Raw genomic sequence first — 20,539 nt, forward strand, 5'->3', positions numbered from 1 at the left:
CCTTTTTTTTTAATGGTGTCATGTTATCTCACCGAAGTAACCATGAATCATGGTCTATCTCAAGAAGCTGCGCAAGCGTACACTACAAGAAAAATGGGTTTTATTAGCGGACGAAAAACGCTATCTATCAATTCGATAGCGATTTATGAAGCGTTGTATCATCGCCCGTCATAATAAGTCAAGTACTTTAGATAGCGGTTTTTTGCGATGCTATCTTATTGTCATATATTATAGCGTTTTTTTATACGCAATTAAAGAGTCTTTAATAGCATGAATTTTTTGTTATTATTTACATTAAAATTTATTTATTTTAGAATTATTTATTTTAGAATTATATATTTTAGAATTATTTTTTATTTAATTATTTTAAAATAAAAACTTAATTAAAATTTAAAATTATTCATAGAATCAAATTTTCTTTATTACTTAAATTTATCTATAATTAAATTGGTTTACAAAAATACAAAAAAAAAATCTAATTAAATAATAAACCAACAAACTAAATAAACCAAAAACTAAACCAGGCTTTAACCTAATTACTAACCAAACACACCACCACTTCGTTGTCTTCTTCATCTACCGGCCGCACCACCACCTTCGTCTTCGTGTTTTTCCATGACCTTCATCAGCCATTATTCTTCTTCTTCATCCTGGGATTTGAGAGGCAAATTGCAGAGAGGAGGCAAACGTCACATCCATCTAGACCTAATCTCGTCGCCTCCTCACCAACTCGCCGTCAGCTTCCTCTTCCTGAATCTGAAGCCGTCATCTTCCTCCTCCATCCGCCATACCTGCCTTGCCTTGCTTCCTCCATCCCTAAAACAAATAATACAGTTCAAAACAGAGAGAGAGAGAGAGAGAGAGAGAGAGAGAGAGAGAGAGAGAGAGAGAGAGAGAGAGAGAGAGAGAGAGAGAGAAAGTTCTAACCGTGGTTGTGCGGTGGTGGTGATGCTGGGATGGCGAACGAACGGTCGTGTGGTGGTGGTTGTGATGCTGGGACGGCGAAAACAAACGGGTGGTCGTGTGGTGGTCATCGTGTGGTGGTGGTGGTGGTGGTTGAGGAAGATAGAGATCCAAAGAATTAAAAAAGATTTAGATGAGATCAGATTTAGATCTGTAACAAAAAAAAAGAGAGATAACGTGAGACAAGGAAGGAAGAAAGAGACTGAGATATTAGATGTGTGATTTCTAGCCATAGGATCAAAAATACTCAGTGGTCAAGATTGCTATCCTTGTGTTTAAGATATTGACCAATGAGAAAAAAGGAAAAAGATAAACCAAACATATTTGTGGCCATTGGATTGAAATCAATCAAAGGCCAAAATTAATCCATTAAAAACTGTTTTCATTTAATATAATAATTAAGTTAAATATTTATATATAATTTCGACCAAAAAATATATATAATTAATGTAATTATAGTTTGGTTCAATGTTTCAAATAATAGACTGAAATTTGAAAATTATTTATAAGTTATGATTTACTTTAAATGTAAAATGAAATTAGTTTAAAGGTTTAAAATACAAGAGTATAGTAAATAAAATTAGTTTAAAGGTTTAAAATTTAAACATATTAAATTTTTAAAAATGTATGCTCAAAGTTTGGTGTTTAACTTTGAGAATATTTTATTTGTGATTTATGATTTAGTTTAATAACTAAATGTGTAAATTGAAGGTTTGAGGTTTATTACGATATATAAGATTTGAGTATATAAGGTTTAGAGTTCAAGGTTAAGATTTTAAGTTAAAATTCGAAAATAAATTTGAATTTATTTGAAGAATTAAGTTTAAGTTTGATTTTTTTTTTTTGAATTTAGATTTTAGATTTAAAGTTATGAGTTTAGAATAAAGATTTGAGTATAGGGTTTGGGGGTTAAAGGTTTAGGGTATTGAGATTTAAGATTAATTATTGAAAAAGAAATAGTTTTTGAGTTTGTATTTAATATTTGAGGTTAAATTTAAGATTTGATATTAAAATAGTTAGATTTTGAAGTTATGTTTAAAGTTTAGATTATGTTTTCTTGTAGTGTTAAAACTTGTTAAGGGTTTAGAGATTTAAAAAGTCAAAGACAGCGTTTTTAATAATGCGCTATTAAAAATACGCTATCATAGCATTTTTAAATATACAGTTCTATCATAGCGTTTCTAAATATACAAACGCTATATAAAACTAACGGGTATGTCAACCATAGCAGAAAGACAAAAAACGTTATCTTTCACTGTTATCAAAGCCCATTTTTCTTGTAGTGGTAAGATGTTCCAAAACTTGGTCCACGTGTTCAAACACTTTTTCCTCCATAAAATTGTCATATAATTTTTTTTCCATCAATGACTGCTTCTATATCAATTATTACATATGTTTGAGAGTAAATACATTATTTAACAATGATCTTAAAAGTGACAACGACCACTAAAAATAATTATGTTGAATATTTTCCCGAGTATAAGTTTGAAACCAATGTATAAGAATATCCACATTTTTAATCTCATTTATACTGACTATAAGTTTGGTTTATATAGTTTTTTTGTGGGAAAAAATCAGTTCTATAACAAATTTTCTACCACTTTTCAAATTTTACCCTACGATAACCATTTTCATAAATACATTATGTTTTGGATGAAAAAGACTAAACTACCCCTTCTAAATCATTTAAAATAATTTATAAAACATTTGTATGTCAATCCCACCTCCTAAATACTAAACCCTAAACAAGAATCAGTAATCCCTAAATTCAAATGTTAGAGTATTTTTGATTGATTGTATTTTTTGAAAAATGGTAGCCAATTTACGGTATTTCTAGCAATTTCTATTTATTTTTCAGTTACATATTTTATTTCATTTAGTTTTTTTTTTCATACTTGATAATTTTATTTAATATTTAAACATCAAACTTGGTAAAAGTAAAAGAAAATTAAATCTATGCTTTTCTTGTAAGATTATTTCAAAGGGAAAACATCGATCCCATCGATTTCGTTGACTAGTTTTCATCTCCACCTTCAGTTTTATTTATATTTCTTCTGAATTAATTTCAATATCTATTTTTATCCTATTTTAAGTGTATTTATTCTGAGTTAATGGCAAAGAAGAATATTGTATTTCATAGGAGTGTAAGACAAAAAGTATTTCTTTTGTTGTTAAGAATTTTCTCATTTTCAGCCATGAGACTCAGTGTCATGTTAATGGTTTCTTGTGTTCTCACATTTCTCATTTTAAATAATGGTAAAGGTAATTTTTGTTTAATCCAGTGTTTATCTAAATAAATTTTACAATCTACTAATCTTTTGAGCTTGATATAACGCAGTTGAGGTGGAAGCCGGCATGAGAAAACTTGGCTGCGAAACATTACCAAGCAATTATCTTGGAACATGCGGAAAAAATGGAATTAATTTATGTGTAGATGACGTAAAAAAAATGATTGTCAAAAATACTGGAAAAGCTGTGCCAAAAGGTTATGGAGTACGTTGTGACAAATGTATTGATGAAGCTCCCAAGCCAGGTTATGCTCGCATGCATAAATGTGTATGTCGATATGATTGCTAAATTTAAAAATATCTATATAAGCATAACCTCTTTACTAATAAAGACATGAGATCATTGTAATGGAGAGTTTTTTGGCGTAGATCTGGCTGGAAAAACAACTCATGTCTTACTAATAATTTTCCAAGTTATATTGGTTATGGTTCTAAATTTTAAAATACCTATATAAGCATAATCTCTTTACTAATAAAAACATGAGATCATTGTAATCGAGAGTTTTTTGGCGTAGATCTGGCTGGAAAAACAGCTCATGTCTTACTAATAATTTTCCGAGTTATATTGGTTATGGTTCTAAATAAATATAAATTTGAGGTAATAATAGAGAAATTACCTAGGATATCACTAAAAAAGTTTTTGTCACAAATATAGCATCTAAAAATAAAAATGACCAAAATAGCACTTAATGTTTTATCAAAAGAGATAAATATACACTTATACCCCAATGGTAAATTAATTTAGACATTAGGGTTTAGAGTTAAGGGGTGGAGTTTATGATTTAGGGTTTAGGGTTTAGGGTTTAGAGTTTAGGGTTTAGAGTTTAGGGGTGGGGTTTAGGGTTTATGGTTTAGAGTTAAGGGGTGGGGTTTAGGATTTAGGGTTTAGGGTTTAGGATTTAGGATTTAGGATTTAGGGTTTAGGGTTTAGAGTTTAGGGTTTAGGGTTTAGAGTTTAGGTTTTAGGGTTTAGAGTTGGGGAGTGGGGTTTTGGGATAAGATTTCAAATTTTGAAAAATAAAAAAAATAAAAAAAATTTAAATTTTTCAAAAGATAAAATGCTATTTTGATCATTTTAGTTTTTGAAGGCTATTTTTGTGACATAAACTTAGAAATGTGCTATTTTGGAGATTTGCCCCTAATAATATCCAAATTCTAATAACCTTATATATATATATGTGTGTGTGTTGTGAGAGAGAGAGGGAGAGAGAGAGAGAGAGAGGGAGAGGGAGAGGGAGAGGGAGAGAGAGAGAGGGAGAGGGAGAGGGAGAGGGAGGGAGAGAGAGGAGAGGGAGGAGGGAGAGGGAGAGGGAGAGGGAGAGGGAGAGGAGGGAGGGAGGGAGAGGGAGAGAGAGGAGAGAGAGAGAGAGAGAGAGAGGGAGAGAGGAGAGAGAGAGGAGAGAGAGAGAGAGAGAGAGAGAGAGAGAGAGAGAGAGAGAGAGAGAGAGAGAGAGAGAGAGAGAGAGAGAGAGTTTTTCTCTTATGTGATTGTGTATGTGGGTAAGGAATATTGGTCAATGAATGTATCAAAACATGAAACATATACATAGGAAAATTGACAAAATACTTCACAACTTTCAAATTTAAGACAAAAAAATCCTAACTTTCACTTAGACCTGAATAATCTCATATTTTCATTGACTATGCTATTTCAATCAAGTCAATAGTTGAGTTATGTTAGTTAATTATATTCAATAGTCAATTTTTGATAGAACCAAAATGGCTTGTTAAGATTTTTTTTTGTTTCAATTTTAAAAGTCGAAGATCGAAATGACTTACTTAACATTGGGTTATTTAGAAATTGTATATATGTTAATCTCGATTAAATGACTTACTTAAGCATATATATTTTAAATAAGATTAAGAACTGAATCAAGAACTAAAAAAGTTGTTCACTGTAATTCATAATTTAAAAAAAAAAATTAAATTAAGTTTTCCTTGTTCACTTAGGATCATCTAATACATGTTTCAAGTTTTTTTTTTGTTCACGTACATGTTTCAAGTTATGACCATTCATTTGGTTTGTATCACACATTAGAATGGGTTATAACCATTTTGGGATATCAACTTTCGTTATTGATATCTATAAAAAAGATTCATGACCAAGTTCCCATTTTTTGGCTTCTACTTGGAAGATTATTATGTGTTTTTTTAAGAATAAGAAACAACTATTTAGCTCTTGATTCATTTTAAACTTATTTAAAACATTTTAAATCGAGATAAAAGCTATAATTTTTAAGTGAGCCATTTAATTACGTTATTCTAGTCCTCAATCTTTATTCTAGTCCTCAATTTTTAAGAATGAGAAACAACTATTTAGCTCTTGTTTTGTGTTGATCAAGCCATTTGCCATTTCTATCCGTCAAAGGTAACTATTAAACATTACTAATATAACTAAATGATTGACTTTTCACAGTACATACTAAATTGATTTGGTCAACAAAAAGACGACAATAACCTTCATCTTTGAGATTCATGGCGATGGAGATGCCTATCTATAGGTGAATGAGTGCGAAGAAGCTGAAAAAGGTGGCGATTGGGAATAAATGAAAGCGGTGGAAACATGTTTTCTGAGAATGAATGTGAAAGATAATGGCGAACTTTTAGTGTTGATTGAATGCGTTACAATGAGTTTTTTCTTGGACAGAAATCGCAGAACAGGGAAGTCAAGAGGACGATGTTTCAGAGATAAAAGCTATAATTTTTAAGTGAGCCATTTAATTACGTTATTCTAGTCCTCAATCTTTATTCTAGTCCTCAATTTTTAAGAATGACAAACAACTATTTTGCTCTTGTTTTGTGTTGATCAAGCCATTTCTATCCGTCAAAGGTAACTGTTAATCATTACTAATATAACTAAATGATTGACTTTTCACAGTACATACTAAATTGATTTGGTCAACAAAAAGACGATAATAACCTTCATATTTGAGATTCATGGCGATGGAGATGCCTATCTATAGGTGAATGAGTGCGAAGAAGCTGAAAGAGGTGGTGATTGGTAATAAATGAAAGTGGTGGAAACATGTTTTCTGAGAATGAATGTGAACGATAATGGCAAACTCTTAGTGTTGATTGAATGCGTTACAATGAGTTTTATCTTGGACAGAAATCACAGAACAGGGAAGTCAAGAGGACGATGTTTCAGAGAGACGAACTTTGGTTCTTTGCTTCAGCCGTATTAAGGTTAGAGTAGTCGACATCCATCTCATAGGGCCGGATACACCTTCAAATTTCGGAGCCCAATCATGCATTACGCAACCAAAGCCCACGATCACAGAGTTTTAATGAAACGGTGTTTTTTCTCGGATAGACACGCGTCAGCTCCTGGAGACTTGGCTTTGTGACCTGGAATCCTATGTGGCAGCCTTATGAGCGAGTAAAACACTTCTTTATATATATATAGATTTATGTCTAACTATCAGTAGATATTTAAAATGGCGCGTTTGTGAACTGATGTTTTTTCGTTTAAATTGGAAAGTTGACGTTCTCCATATTTATCACAAACCAGCCACTGCATTATTCCATTAAGTAGCAATCACTGAGCAGATATTTGTGGCGAACATTAGGTTTCTCCAACCACCTATATCCATATCTGAATCCAAGAATCACTGTCACACATCTCATAATTAGCATTTTATGAGCTCCACCACCTGATATTGCTCAAATTAACATTAAACTACTCTCTCAAATAAGATGTTCAGTTTTATTCTTTAAGGATTGAATCCACGAAGACTCTAAGATTACACAATTAAGGATTAAATCCATAGAGACTCTAATATTACACAATAGATCTACTGTTTTTGAAATAAAGCTATAAAGTAAAATAGAATGTAGTAAACAGAGAATCAAGAGATAGTGTTTGTAAGTTATCAGGATGAGAGGAAGCTAGAATTAGGTGAACTCTTAGGTACAATAGGAATGCAAACTAAATAGATTATCAGGGATTTATTATAGATCCGTTCTCGAACTCAAACTCAAGTTATAATCAACCAACTCTTGTTGCAAAGATTATGTAATGTTTAAACCTAGGACTCCAACTCTCGTATGCGAATCCTTGGGAGTGTCAGATCGCCACCTTTTGAGTGTCGATCGGTACTACCTCTAAAAAAGCTTTAGCTTACATATTTGATATATTCTCTAACCACCTATACCAACTCTCGTATGCGCCTAGTCAATTAGATCATATAAGTTTTAATTCAGGTAATAGACCATGCTCTCGCTTGCATCAATTATCATAAGATTTAAGTTTGATGTGATCAATCCTAAGCTTAGCAGTAAGATCAACTAGATAAAGAACCAATTGATTTCCCTAACAATAATAAAGTTTAGCAGACCATTAAGTAACATTTGAAGAACCATAAATCTAACAATAGAATTACTCAAACATAATCATAGTAAACATAATGATAGTCTGAAAAAATTGCATAGATAAGTAAAAGAAAGAAAGTAGAGAAACAAATGGAGTTCAAGATCTTTTCTCTGAAGGGATTCAGATATCTCTCCAATCATAAGCTCTCTCTCCTAGAATAATATGAAGCTTAGTTTATAAAACTGCTGAAAACCCTAATGAATAGTGTAATATGCGGCCATTGACTTGTTGTGCAATTCTTGGAATTTCTGAATAAAACTTGTAATTTCCTTAATTGATCATTAAACTCGCGGATTGAAGGGGTGTGGATCGACAAATTTGAATGGCATTGATTGACACTTCTTGTAAGAACAGACTCCAACTTCAAGCTTTCAGGACAGCTTTCCTTAAAGCTACAAAATGATCCAAAAGCTCCAATCATGTCCAATAAGTACCTAGACCTGAAAATACTCTAAAACAACTCCAAATGCATATAAAAGTCTTTATAAATAGGTTTATATCTTGGCTAAAAGCTGGTAAAAGCCATGACGTATTAACTCCCCCAGACTTATCCTTTGCTTGCTTTCAAGCAAAACATAGAATGAACATGGGGACACAGTTTGAAAACTCAGGGACTCACATATATTTAAAACTACTACCATCACCTCTGCAATGTTGCAAGCTGCACTGAATTGGTGCCACCTTTAGAGACAATTCCATGTACTAAACCTTAGCTTAGCAACTGATATACTATGGATTTTACCGCTTTTATGCCATAGCATATGTTTTATTTAGAGTCTTTATATTATATATGGAGTCTATTTTAGAGTCTTTACAAGTTTAGGTGCGTTATGTAGCATTGTGGAGTTTATGTAGCTAAATGGAGGTAAACCTGTAGCTGTACAAATAAAAAGAAAACTGAGTCGATACCTAGAGGAAGTGTCGGTCAACACACATCCTGGGTGTCGATCGACACCCGATGCGAGAAAGCCTTGCGGACCAAGAATACCCCTAAAGAGTTTTGACCTAAAATATATATGTTATACCATTGTTTAGGTAAGAGAGAGACATATTAGGTTTTTATTATTCTTAGAAGCTTTTTACGGTTTTGGAGAGAAGATCCATTAACTTCTTCAGAGTATTGTTGGAACTCCGGTTTTTCTATCTCTAATCTAATTATGCAATCATTATGTTTATATATGTGTCTTACTTGATTATGTCTGAGTAGAAACCTTTTTAGACTTAGGGTTTAATATGGTTGTGATGAATTGTTGATATTAGAATTTCTAAGCTATAAAAGGGTCTAATCAACTTAGTTAACTTATCGATCTGAACATTAACGGATGTTTGGAACTGTATCGATCGGTACCCTATAGGTGTACTGATCGACACTCGTTCTGTATCGCATATGAAAGTATGGTATCTTTGTAGATACTACCGAACAACAAACAAACAAACAAGAGATATAGACTGAAAGAAAGATTTTATTAATCGTATGAGCACAAGAACTATAACGTTTGGTGTATAAACCCTAGTTCTAGCCGCCTAGCTCTAGTCTCTTAGTATTTGAATGTTGATCCCTTATTCTAGGGTTTGGGCTCCCCTTTTATAGCTTAGTCATGGTCGGTGATTAGGTTAAACCATTCCATATTCAGAAATATGGAAGAATCTCCCTTAGTAGAAAACTTCCATTTTTACCCAGAGGCAGGAACGAAGCAGGATTTGACCCGAGATTTCTCCAGGCATGAACCTGAAGGCCAGTGTCCTTCTCGGAGGCTGGAGGAATTCTTTCTGGATTATTTTCCCCAACAGTTTTCCCTTTATTTCTCGATTTTGTCATTGAATTCGGGAGATAACATGTGCACTTCGGTCGTCCGAAGTTGTCGTCCGAAGTTGTTCCTTCTCATCAGGTCCGCCTCGAGCAGGGCATCGCTTCAGTAATGCATGTTTTTCAGGTTCTTCTTAGGCCTGGACCGTGTTCGAACATGGAGGAAAATCACTTTGTCGGATACAGACCAGAGTCTAGTAAGCGTAGGCTCGGAGCCTGTTTGGATCGATTGATCTCACATGATTCTGGATCCTGGTCTTGCATTTTAGTGGATGTCAAGTCTTATATGCAGGGCTCATGGCCTTAAGTAATTTTTTTTATCTCAATGGTGCAGGACCTGATCAGGAATCATCGGATTCAGGTTGACAGCAATTAAATTTGGATTATATTAACTCAAACTGGCTCCATGAAAACCATCACATCCTTTGAGCCTCTCAGATTCACACGAATCTGACCTTTAACATGAAGTCTAAACTTGCAGTAAACTTCACTCAAAGCCTGAACTTCCATATAGTACTTAACATGTTTTATTCTGACAGATTTCTTGACCATCCTTTTACACTTTCCTGCAACCTCTTTCCTGAATCTTAACCCACCAGTGATGATTAGACAGCCATTAACCCTCATACCAATCAAACAAATAAGGTGTCCCCTAGTCCCTTCATCTTTATGAGCTTCCAAAAGCTGTTCTTTACACTTCTCAAACACATTTTTTCACCAAAAAACTTATGCACTTCCTTAACAAGAAAAACATACTAACACCTAGTACTGAAACTTGGCTAAGACCTTGCACAGTGAACATACAATTGTGTTTCTGCTTAGAACTGTTCTTGATTCCTTACACCTGCAGATCCTAAATATTCAGAATGCCAACCAAGGACATCACACTTATTATACCTTTTGATATGCAGCACATACCGATTGAACCATTATTAAGCTTTCATGAGACTTGAAAAACGTTCCTTATTTCCACAGCTCTGAGTCAAATACCATAACTCATATCTTACTGAAAGTAGAACCCAAGTTTTGTCGATGAGAATCCACATCCAACACCATCTTCAATATGGTTGATATCACTCAAATTATCCTAAGGAGTGATTTATACTCTCTCAAATAAGAAGTCGAGTTGTAGTACTTAGGGATCAAATTCACAGGGAGCTAGGGAACCAATTAGATCTAATAGTAATATGATTAAGCTAGGTTAATAGTTTATAAATCAGTAAATAAATACAGCAAAGCAGTAAATAAAGCAAAGCAGTAAATAAAGCAATAAACAAGTTGAACAAGACAATTGTTCAGCTTGGCAGAGAGTTGTTTGATGGAAGGATGGTGATAGACCATGGATTTTACCCACTTTCAGCCATGGTCTATAAGTGTTTTAATATATATTTACTACTATATAGAGTCTATTTATAGTATTTACAGGTTCAGGTACGTTCTGGAGAAATATGGTGATTTTTGAGTCTTTTGAGGTGCAGAACTGCACAGATGCATCAGATGTTTAGCTACGTATGGAGACCTTTCCACCGTTAGATTGAGCCCATATTTTGAGCCAATATATAGCCTTGAGTTAGATTTCCAATGCCACCGGTTTGAGGTCAATCAGCATTCTGTAGCAGAAGTTATGCTCGTTTTACTAAGAGTGGTCAGTCTGCCTCGCAAGAGGAAGCTGTCGAGGAGATGAAGGATTGTCGATCGATGACACAGCATTGGTGTCGATCGACAGTGATGCCAGAATATGGGCTGAGCATATTTTATGACCGCTGAAGCCCAGAAGCAACCCCAAATTACCAGAATACCCTTGGACGACCAGAAATCCTATTTATGTTATTTATAAGACATTGTTGACGGCTACGCTATCTAAGCTTTATTATTCATTGTTCTTAGTTAGGATAGAAAGGAGGAACTCCTTTAGAGTCCTCCTGGAACTTCATTGTCTTTGGTTTTTATATCTATTGCAATTTCATCTATTCTATCCATGATTTCTGTGACAAACTTCATGTCTGAATAGATCCACCTGTTAGGTTTAGGGTTCAGATAGGTTATGAAGGATTAGCCCAAAACATAGAACTGCTAAGTTGTGATATTCATCATAGGGATTAGCCCAAAAAATAAAAACGTCTAGAAGGAACATGAAAAACTTGTTTTTTATGTTTCATTATTTTAGAAGTACATCTGTTTTTCTGACATTAAATATACTCACAATATTAAATATTAATATACAATAATTTTGAAAATCTATTTGAGTCGTTAAAAAAAAATTATTTGAGACACTAAATGATAATGGTTCTCTTATACATTTTTTTGTCTCATTTCGATAATTGTGCTCTTATATTTATATTTGATACAAAAATATATTTTATATATTTTACCAACTTTGATGATATATCTAAATATCTAAATGGTTAATTTATGGTGTAAATTAATTATTTCTTATTCAAATGTAAATAGATATTTATAGTTTAATTTATAATATTTAAAATTAATAAATTAATAATTGTATTTTAATGTATGTAGATGTCATTTAATCGCCAATGAAATGAAAATTCTGGTAGATTTACGAGTTCAAATCGGCAACCGAATTATCAATTCCTCACGCATAATTAATTCTAAAAGTAAGTACTATTAGTATTCTAATTTAATTATAAAATGTCAACCTATATTGTAATTTTAATTTATAGAACAAAGAAGAAAAACAAATGATAATACATACATGAGAAAAAATTAATTCAATCGTTCGTCGAAGCAAACACCATGAATAATTACCCCTTAAAAAATCAAACTGCAATTGGACGAGTATATATATGGGGTTGATAAGTTCAAAAAAAGCTTTCAGTGTGAATATGGCTTACGGTTTTTTTAGAAACAAGCTTAATGAATTTTTTTATAAAAATTATAAAAAGTGGAAGACTTACGAATTTTACCAGCATTTCGGTTGATCCTGATACATATATGATATATCATCTAATGCATGGTGTAATACATTTTTTAACTCATCAAATAAATATATCAAGTGATATATTAGGTTTACGATACTGTGATATTTTTAATTGATAAGGATACAAAGTAGCCAAAAATTTGAGGCAAACTCCACTAGAAATTTGGAAAATAATAGTACGATATTACATGATATTTAATCACAATCTCAATACTATGTACACCGAAGAAGAAGAAGAAGAAGAAGAAGAAAGGGAAAATGGTCAATTCTTATGTTCCCGGTTTTTTCATCATGGACATTTGCATAATGTCTAAAACATCAAAAATTAATAAATTTTTAAATTTTAAACATAAACTATTAAAATGTGGTAAATTCCCACAAAACCGGAATTGATTTTGGTTTATTTAGGTTTGAGTGTTGATGTTTCTGACACGTGGATAAACAAACCAATTTTCATCAAAATGACATCATTTTGACTATCTTTGTTAATAAATTTTTGAGAAAAAATGGAATTGGGTAAATTCGAACCTGGACAACATCAGAAAAGCCATATTATTCAAACACTAGGCTATTTAAAATTTCAATGATTATGTTACATACGTTAACAATTATTGGGTACCTTATTCTGCTCTTACATCACCGTCTCATTAGCTTCTTTGAACTTTGACTGGAATTAGGTGATCTTTTCCACATGTTATGCATCTCAAACATCTGAGAACAAAAAATATATATGATTAACTTCATGAAATGATACATAATTGAGTTCAGTCTGAAGATCCAAAATCACACTTTTGATTCAGAAATCAGAGATTAGTGGGATGAAAGAATCTATTTTCGTCGAGGCTGGAGCAGCTTCAAGTATGTGCAATCGTTCCTGCAAAACAAAAAATGTTAACGGAAAGATCATCATCTCCATCAAAAATATAAATGGATGAGATCAAATCCAAGATTCAAAGGTAGTAAGTAACTTTAGAAACTCAACCCAGAAAAACAAAAAGACTCAAATTAACAAATCCAACCCAACGGAAATTGATGCCATTGCCGGAGATGAAGATGAATCGTCATCGATGCTGTGAATCAAGTCGTCTGATTCATTTTAATATAAGTATTATTGTAGTAAAATATATGTTATATGTTCATGTAGCCTAGTGGCTGACTATTTAGTCTGTATAGACTGTGTCACAAGTTCGAATCTTACCAATCTCCATTTTTTCTCAATTTTCTTTTAACAAAGATAGTCAAAACGACGCCATTTTGATGAAAATGTTTTAAACCGATTTAACCAATTTATTAACGTGTCTGAACCATTATCACATGAACCTAAATAAACCAAAATCAACTCCGGATTTGTGGGAATTGGCTATATTTTAATAGTTTATGTTTAAAGTTTAAATTTTTTTTTAATTCATAATGTTTTAGGCATTGTGCAAACGTTCATGTATAAAAAAACGGGAGCTACAAGTCTATGGAGGAATTGGCTATTTTCTCTCTTTTGAAAGCACTATTAAAAAAACCACAAAATTTCAAAAAAAATCTACAATAACTTCATCTAGGTGATTTTCACCGGTATAACTAGGATGAATGGAAAAAGGTGAAACAATTATGTCTTTCTCTAAAAATTTCAAAGCGGAAATTTTATTGTACACACCTAAATACACTTAAAAGAGTTAGTATTTTTTCGTAAGTATTTCTTTTATATAGCTGGAAGCCTCGATGAAGATAAACTACAATTGTTGGAAGCTATGATCGGTGTTTCACGGAACAACGAGAATGTTTCAAGATAATTAAATTCATGCCAATCGTTTGGGAGTCCACACTCGGGTTTCCAACAATGGGGGACACAACCAAATGCTCAACAATGGGGCACACCATCAAACGCACAACCATAAGGCACACCACCAAATGCTTGACATTGGAGCACACCACCAAATGTACAGCCATGAAACACATAACCAAATCTTCAATTGTGGGGCACACCATCAAATACTCAACAGTATGCCACACTATCGAATGCACAACAGTGAAGCACACAACCAAATATTCAATAATGGGGAACACCACCAAATGCTGAACAATGGGAGCACCATCAAATATTCAATAATGAGACACACCACACAATCTTTCACAAATAAGATTTTCACCAAATTTTGACCAGCGTCAAACACAAAATTTTCAAGAAGGCGGCTCATAAGGAACAACAAAATATATTGTTCAATAATGATTTTTAATTGAAAATCAAGAAGAAATTTTGCAAAATTATGAACAAGATTATTCTGATGGTGAAACTGTAGAAGCTTCCTCAAATGTTCAACAAACTTCATTACATGGTCTCGATATTAAAAATTATTTTGAAACTCATCAAATTTCGCATACTCTGAGACCTTGAGATCTATTCAATATATGGAGAGCTCCACAAAGAATATTTATAAATTTAAATGACAATAGTTGAAATTACTCAGATGACAAAAATTAAATATGTTTAAGTTGTGTTTCACTATTCTATTTTATGTAATAAAGTATTATATTCTATTATTGTTACATATCTTGTTTAATACATTTTTTATATTTAGTTATGATGTGCTCTTATTTCATGTTTAAATTTGCAGGTTTTCGCCTATGTTAGCTGCAATTACAAAGTATTCACAAACTTAAGTTAGGAAGAGATAATTAAAATGAGGGATTTACAAAATAAACTGTTTGCGGAATTAATAGTTAATGCGAGATTTTGAAAAAACGTCTGTGCAAACTGAGGGAAGGTTGGGATGGATAAATATTTGTCGTCGACTAAGAATGTCACTAGAATGATACACACAGTGTGTGATACACTGCTAACAAATATGGTCCATAACCAACATTAAATGTAAGCATTGAAAGAACTATGACAATTCAAAGAAAATTTATGGAACTTCTTACGACAACTGAACGTTTGGCATGCAATTATATAATAACACCAAAAATGCAAGAGTTATACCAAATTCTAGAATGATTTCAACCAGATCGAACATATTATCTGTTTTTCAGCGGATTTGTTGACGTTATTGATGGGACTCATGTATTCGTAAAAGTAAAGCACGAGTTACAAGGAATGCATTGGAATAATGTATCATTGAACATCATGGCGATGTGTGACTTGAATATGTTATTCACATATATAGAGAATGGAGCACTATGATCATGTCACAATACAATTGTTTTGACAATGGCACATCAAAGCAATTATGAGTTTTCTTTGCCTTCATTAGAGAAATATTATCTCTCATTGATTATGGATACCCATCGAGATACCATATGTCTCATTTCAACTATGTTCTCTCTCCAAATAATAAATATGAACTAATCAATCGTTATCATCTGTCTCTACGTTCTATAATTGAGACGACATTTGAAATTTGAAAAGAAAAAAATAGAGAATCTTTTAAAATTTTCAAGATATAGTATTCACATACAAAAGAGAATGGTTATGGAAATAGTGATATTACAAACTTTATATAAATCTCAAACTTTTTAGATAAAGATTTTTAATGTAATGCAAGACACAAAAATAAATAATAGATATTTTGAATATGACATGAGTGATAGGGAAACAATCAAGATAGCAAATGAAAAACAAATTGCACAAATAAAAGATAATATACTAATCTGTTATTGGAAATCAAACTACTCAATGTTTTTCTTGTATTGTATTGCACTTGATCAGTTTAATATATGAATGTTAAATTTTATTTTAAATCAGTTTTATTAATTAAGATTACAAATAATAATAAAATTATTACAAAATACGTAAAAAAATTTCTGTTTATTTTATATTAATAAAATATCTATTATGTACCGTTTATTTATTTTAGCAATCAAAATTTATTATATACCAAAAAATATTTTTCACCAGTCAACTACTATTTTGCACTGTTTATTTTTTAAATCGTATTTTATTCCGCTATTGTTGAAGTGTCCTCTACTTTAATTTTATACAGCTTTTTATAATTATATCATTATTATTCGGAGCAATAGTTTATTTTTGATACATAAATCTAAAATAATCAAAGTTTATATCTCGTTCAATTTTTTTTCATAACTCTCCCAGCAAAAACATTTTATTTCTAGAAAAAAAAGAAGAAAATAGCACCTTTATTTATAAATCATCATCCTAAGGAAGGGCATAATGGTCTTTATTTAAGTATTGCGGAAGCCCTAATAATGAGGTATATATAAACGTCGCCGAAAACACACTAGCAGACCTCTTTCGTGTTTTAGCTTGCAGAGATCGTCACTTCTTGAAGGCGGCTTCTCCTCACGCATCTCATCTCCGCTAATCACAATGGTAATTAGGGTTTCAAAATTCCATTTCTCTCTTCTAAGTTCTAAGGAAGTTAGTAGCTTAAGTCAATGTTAAGATACGTGAAATGTTTGCGTCTATCTGATGTGGAATGTTTGTTATGGTGTGTAGTCTCTGGTCGCGAATGAGGAGTTTCAGCACATTCTCCGTGTGCTTAACACAAATGTCGATGGGAAGCAGAAGATCATGTTCGCCCTTACCTCAATCAAGGGTATTGGGAGGCGTTTGGCAAACATCGTCTGCAAGAAAGCAGATGTCGACATGAACAAGAGGTTTACTTTCTCTCTCCCTCTTACTCTTATGTTTGTCTGCTTTAAGAAATCATTGGCCAAAATTTTTGGTTCTTTTGTCTTTTCGGCCTTGGTTTGTTTATCTGTGTAACCATTATAGTTGTAGAATCGCTGGTTTCGTGTTATGTAATGCTCTTGGTTTACACTTTGTTGTCCTAACATTGTCTTTAAAACCTTTGGTTTCCTTTGACTCTGTGGCCGTTGTTTGTTTGTTTGTTTGTCAGTGTAACCATCATAACTCTAGATTAGCTAGTCTTGTAAGTTCTTCTGTATACTAATTTACGCTTCATGTTTTGATCTCGTTCTGGTTCAGGGCTGGTGAGCTATCTGCAGCTGAGATCGACAACCTGATGACGATTGTTGCCAACCCGAAGCAGTACAAGATCCCAGACTGGTTCTTGAACAGGCAGAAGGACTACAAGGACGGCAAGTACTCCCAAGTTGTCTCCAATGCCCTTGACATGAAGCTCAGGGACGATCTCGAGCGTCTCAAGAAGATCAGGTAAACTAAATACTAATCTCGATCATTACATAAACTGTGTTCTCTTGGGGTTTGAATTGAATGGTATTTGTAACGGTTGTTTTGTATTTTCTTACAACGCACAGGAACCACCGTGGGCTGAGACACTACTGGGGTCTCCGTGTCCGCGGACAGCACACCAAGACAACCGGTCGCAGAGGAAAGACCGTTGGTGTCTCAAAGAAGCGTTAAGCAAGCCACATGTTTTGCTAGTTACTGCTGCTTTATTGGATATGCTTCATATGAACCGGCTTTGATTTATGTTTCTGCTTCGAACTAGTTTATGTGTTGCTTTTGGATATTTGAAATAGTTTATGTCACTTTTGGATCTTCCAAATAGCTTGTGTGATACTTTTGGTTCTTCTTGTCCTCTCTTATTATCTTTTCCATTGGTTAAATCTGTTTTTACTCTCCATTGTTATCGACCATGGATTTGAAGCCTTTACAGCATGAAAAGGCTTTTTCCTCGTATTGGTTAAATCTGTTTTTACTTTAGTAAGTCATATTATAGAAAATAATGGTAAAAAATCAATTTGTTTATAGCAACTGTGGCACATATGTAAAGACTAGTTCCTCGTATTGAAAAAATAAAAATTGAAATGCTAGGATTTTTCAATATTCAGCTAAAAAAGAATACTAAAACATATGATGTATAAAAAGGGTGCCATGTATGTAGTGAGAGACTCATCATTAATTCTGCTTAACGCTTGCTAAGCTTTTAACCTTGGTCCTTCATCAGAATCATCTCCATTTTTCTGTTGACGGGTCGTTGGAAGAGAATAGCTCTTCTTCTCCTTACCACCCGGCTTGGACGAGGCATTACCGTACCAGATCATCCCCAGCACTGCAATTATCATGCCGAGAACCACGTGCAGGTTTAGACCATCTCTGTCAAAGAAGAAGAAGCCCATTGTCAGCACCAAGATCGTCTTCATATGGCCCAGGACTTGGAACGACACCGCCGTGAATCTCCCTATACAAATGAACTGGCTGAGGTTTGTCCCAATAGCTATTGTGCACGAGAGGGTTATAAACATCTGCACAATCATCACAGCTTAGTTACACAATTGCATAAGCGAAACGTAAATGGTCTGTATATTGATTTGAGTGGGCACTTTACCAGAGAGACAACGTTGTAGTCATACATGTCTACTCGTTTTTCTGTCAGCCAAAAGTCGAGAAATGGACCGACTATCAACAACGTTGCAGCTTGGGCCGGAGCAGTATGACCCAGTAGGTTGAATGAGGTAAGCGAATACTTTCGCTGAAGATAATGCACATACTGCAAATAAAAAAAGACAGAAACTTTATGTGAATCTTTAGTTATAAAAGAAGTTATGTTACTTTGCAAGCTCTGAGAACTTACGTATTGTTGCAAAGCAGTACTCCAGACAGCAACAAAAGCAGCAACGAAGCCTTTGGTGTTGACACTAACATCAGTAACAGTGCAAACACCAACACCCACAAGAACAAGTCCTATGCTAAGCTTCGTGTCTCTCGAGTAACGAATCTTATCGAACACTACTTCCAACAAGCAAGCTACAGGAATCATGCTAAGCTTTGCAATCTGACAAACAAAAAAATTAAAGGATTAAGACAGCGACAAAGAATCAAACAGGTTTTGCGAGAATCTTTACCTGATAAAACCCAACGGAGTTCCACATAAGACTAACATTCATCCCAACGATCGAAAAGTTTGCAAATAGAATGAACTTAAGAAGCTCTGTGAAGGGAAGATGAGAAGGCTGAATGTAGCCTAGACATCTTAGAACAAGTGTCATCAGTGTCGTCGTGGCGAAATGTAGACCGGTCAAGGTTGTTGCTGCAGTGAAATCGAAAATGTAAGATACATACACAAAGAAACGAAGAGAGATGATGAGATAAAAACAAAATTGAGATATTATTACCGAAGCTAAAGCCGTAAGTAGCCATTAAAGCTTTATTGACAATGATGATTCCGACAGAAGTAACGACATTGAACATCCAGGCAGCAGCATCTACGGTTGCTTTTTTGTTTGCTTTACTACCGGGAGCCATTGTTACTTTGGTCTTTTTCTTCTTCTTCGTCTTCGATTGCAAAATCTCAAACAAACATTCTCCAGACAAAATCCTACAACAGATTTTAATTAAAACGAAGCAAAACTATTTGAAACAAAAAAAATTCCCCAACGAGGATCAGATCGGATCTAGAGGAATCGTCTAATGGATCTACTGTACAATAGGATCCGGCGAAATGATGTCATCAAATCAGAGGAATTCAAAAGGGATACAATAGATCGAGGGAAGGTACCTGGAGAAGAACAAAACGCGGTAGCAAAAATGATCAGAAGGCAGCGCGGCTGTCGACGTTGGTTTCTCTCTTTTCTATTTTTGAGTTGAAGAGTGCGCTTAAGTACAGTGATCTCCTCATCATTACATTTCCACAATAAAAAAGAAAAGAATAATTAAGATGTGTTTTTTTTTTCTTTACCAAAAGAGATGAGTTTTTTTTTTTCACTAGAAGTGTAACAACCTAAACCGAATCATCAAATCCAAATTGGTGGAGTTGGATCACCAATTCTCTAAGCTGTAGAAAAACTTCGAGCTAACTCATTGGTCTTTCTATTGTTTGATCGCTAAATCTTTTAAACTTTTTATAGACCAAAAATGAGATAATATCCTAATAACTTTTTTTTTTTGTCTCGTTGGTCTTTGTATTGTTTGCTTTTCATATTTGTTTGATCACTAAATCTTTTAATTTTTTTTATAGCGATTAAACTTTTTAGTGTAGATGGAAAAAACAGGTCATTCTGCTTGTACTGATACAACACCAAAGTCAAAACAGTCTATTGTGAACACCACTCGTTGTTGTTGATACACTTTTATACACTCTATATATGACTCGTATAAACGTTTCGAATTTTGCATGTAGATGTGTGAAACGACGTCTAACATTCTTCACTCCCATCCATGCTGCTTTGACACCTTCCTTTTTGCATAACCACCCTTATCCTGAAAAACTACGTTTCCTTCCAAGTAACAAGTAACA

General features: G+C 33.5%; 2 protein-coding genes and 2 long non-coding RNA genes across 4 annotated transcripts; 2 read left to right on the forward strand and 2 right to left on the reverse strand.

The window, feature by feature from the left end:
• Positions 1–405: 405 nt before the first annotated feature.
• Positions 406–1,444, reverse strand: LOC125583643. Its single transcript, XR_007320684.1, has 2 exons — positions 928–1,444; positions 406–816 (listed from the first exon to the last, which is right to left on the reverse strand). It is a non-coding gene; the product is annotated as an uncharacterized LOC125583643 (long non-coding RNA).
• Positions 1,445–3,092: 1,648 nt separating this feature from the next.
• On the forward strand, positions 3,093–3,856 carry LOC111199905. Its single transcript, XR_002653700.2, has 2 exons — positions 3,093–3,225; positions 3,302–3,856. It is a non-coding gene; the product is annotated as an uncharacterized LOC111199905 (long non-coding RNA).
• Positions 3,857–16,529: 12,673 nt separating this feature from the next.
• LOC106423553 (40S ribosomal protein S18) lies at positions 16,530–17,909 on the forward strand. Its single transcript, XM_013864324.3, has 4 exons — positions 16,530–16,686; positions 16,813–16,973; positions 17,305–17,493; positions 17,598–17,909. Exons 1-4 carry the CDS (start codon positions 16,684–16,686, stop codon positions 17,701–17,703), a joined length of 459 nt encoding a protein of 152 aa, XP_013719778.1. The 5' UTR covers positions 16,530–16,683; the 3' UTR covers positions 17,704–17,909.
• A 120-nt stretch (positions 17,910–18,029) lies between these two features.
• Positions 18,030–19,951, reverse strand: LOC106423552 (UDP-rhamnose/UDP-galactose transporter 5). Its single transcript, XM_013864323.3, has 6 exons — positions 19,802–19,951; positions 19,419–19,621; positions 19,149–19,333; positions 18,878–19,078; positions 18,632–18,793; positions 18,030–18,548 (listed from the first exon to the last, which is right to left on the reverse strand). Exons 2-6 carry the CDS (start codon positions 19,546–19,548, stop codon positions 18,222–18,224), a joined length of 1,005 nt encoding a protein of 334 aa, XP_013719777.1. The 5' UTR covers positions 19,549–19,621; positions 19,802–19,951; the 3' UTR covers positions 18,030–18,221.
• Between the last annotated feature and the right edge of the window lie 588 nt (positions 19,952–20,539).

This window comes from Brassica napus, chromosome C3 (assembly GCF_020379485.1).
Source record: "Brassica napus cultivar Da-Ae chromosome C3, Da-Ae, whole genome shotgun sequence".
Taxonomy (NCBI): Eukaryota; Viridiplantae; Streptophyta; class Magnoliopsida; order Brassicales; family Brassicaceae; genus Brassica; species Brassica napus.

Bases quoted from the DNA above. Each gene is read 5' to 3' on its own strand.
- LOC106423553 (XM_013864324.3), top strand. The intron at 16,974-17,304 runs GTTTACTTTCTC...GTTCTGGTTCAG, and splicing joins GATGTCGACATGAACAAGAG to GGCTGGTGAGCTATCTGCAG. The intron at 17,494-17,597 runs GTAAACTAAATA...TACAACGCACAG, and splicing joins GAGCGTCTCAAGAAGATCAG to GAACCACCGTGGGCTGAGAC.
- LOC106423552 (XM_013864323.3), bottom strand. From the start codon at position 19,548: ATGGCTCCCGGTAGTAAAGCAAACAAAAAAGCAACCGTAGATGCTGCT. The intron at 19,334-19,418 runs GTAATAATATCT...ATTTCACTGCAG, and splicing joins TACTTACGGCTTTAGCTTCG to CAACAACCTTGACCGGTCTA. The intron at 19,079-19,148 runs GTAAAGATTCTC...TTTGTTTGTCAG, and splicing joins ACTCCGTTGGGTTTTATCAG to ATTGCAAAGCTTAGCATGAT.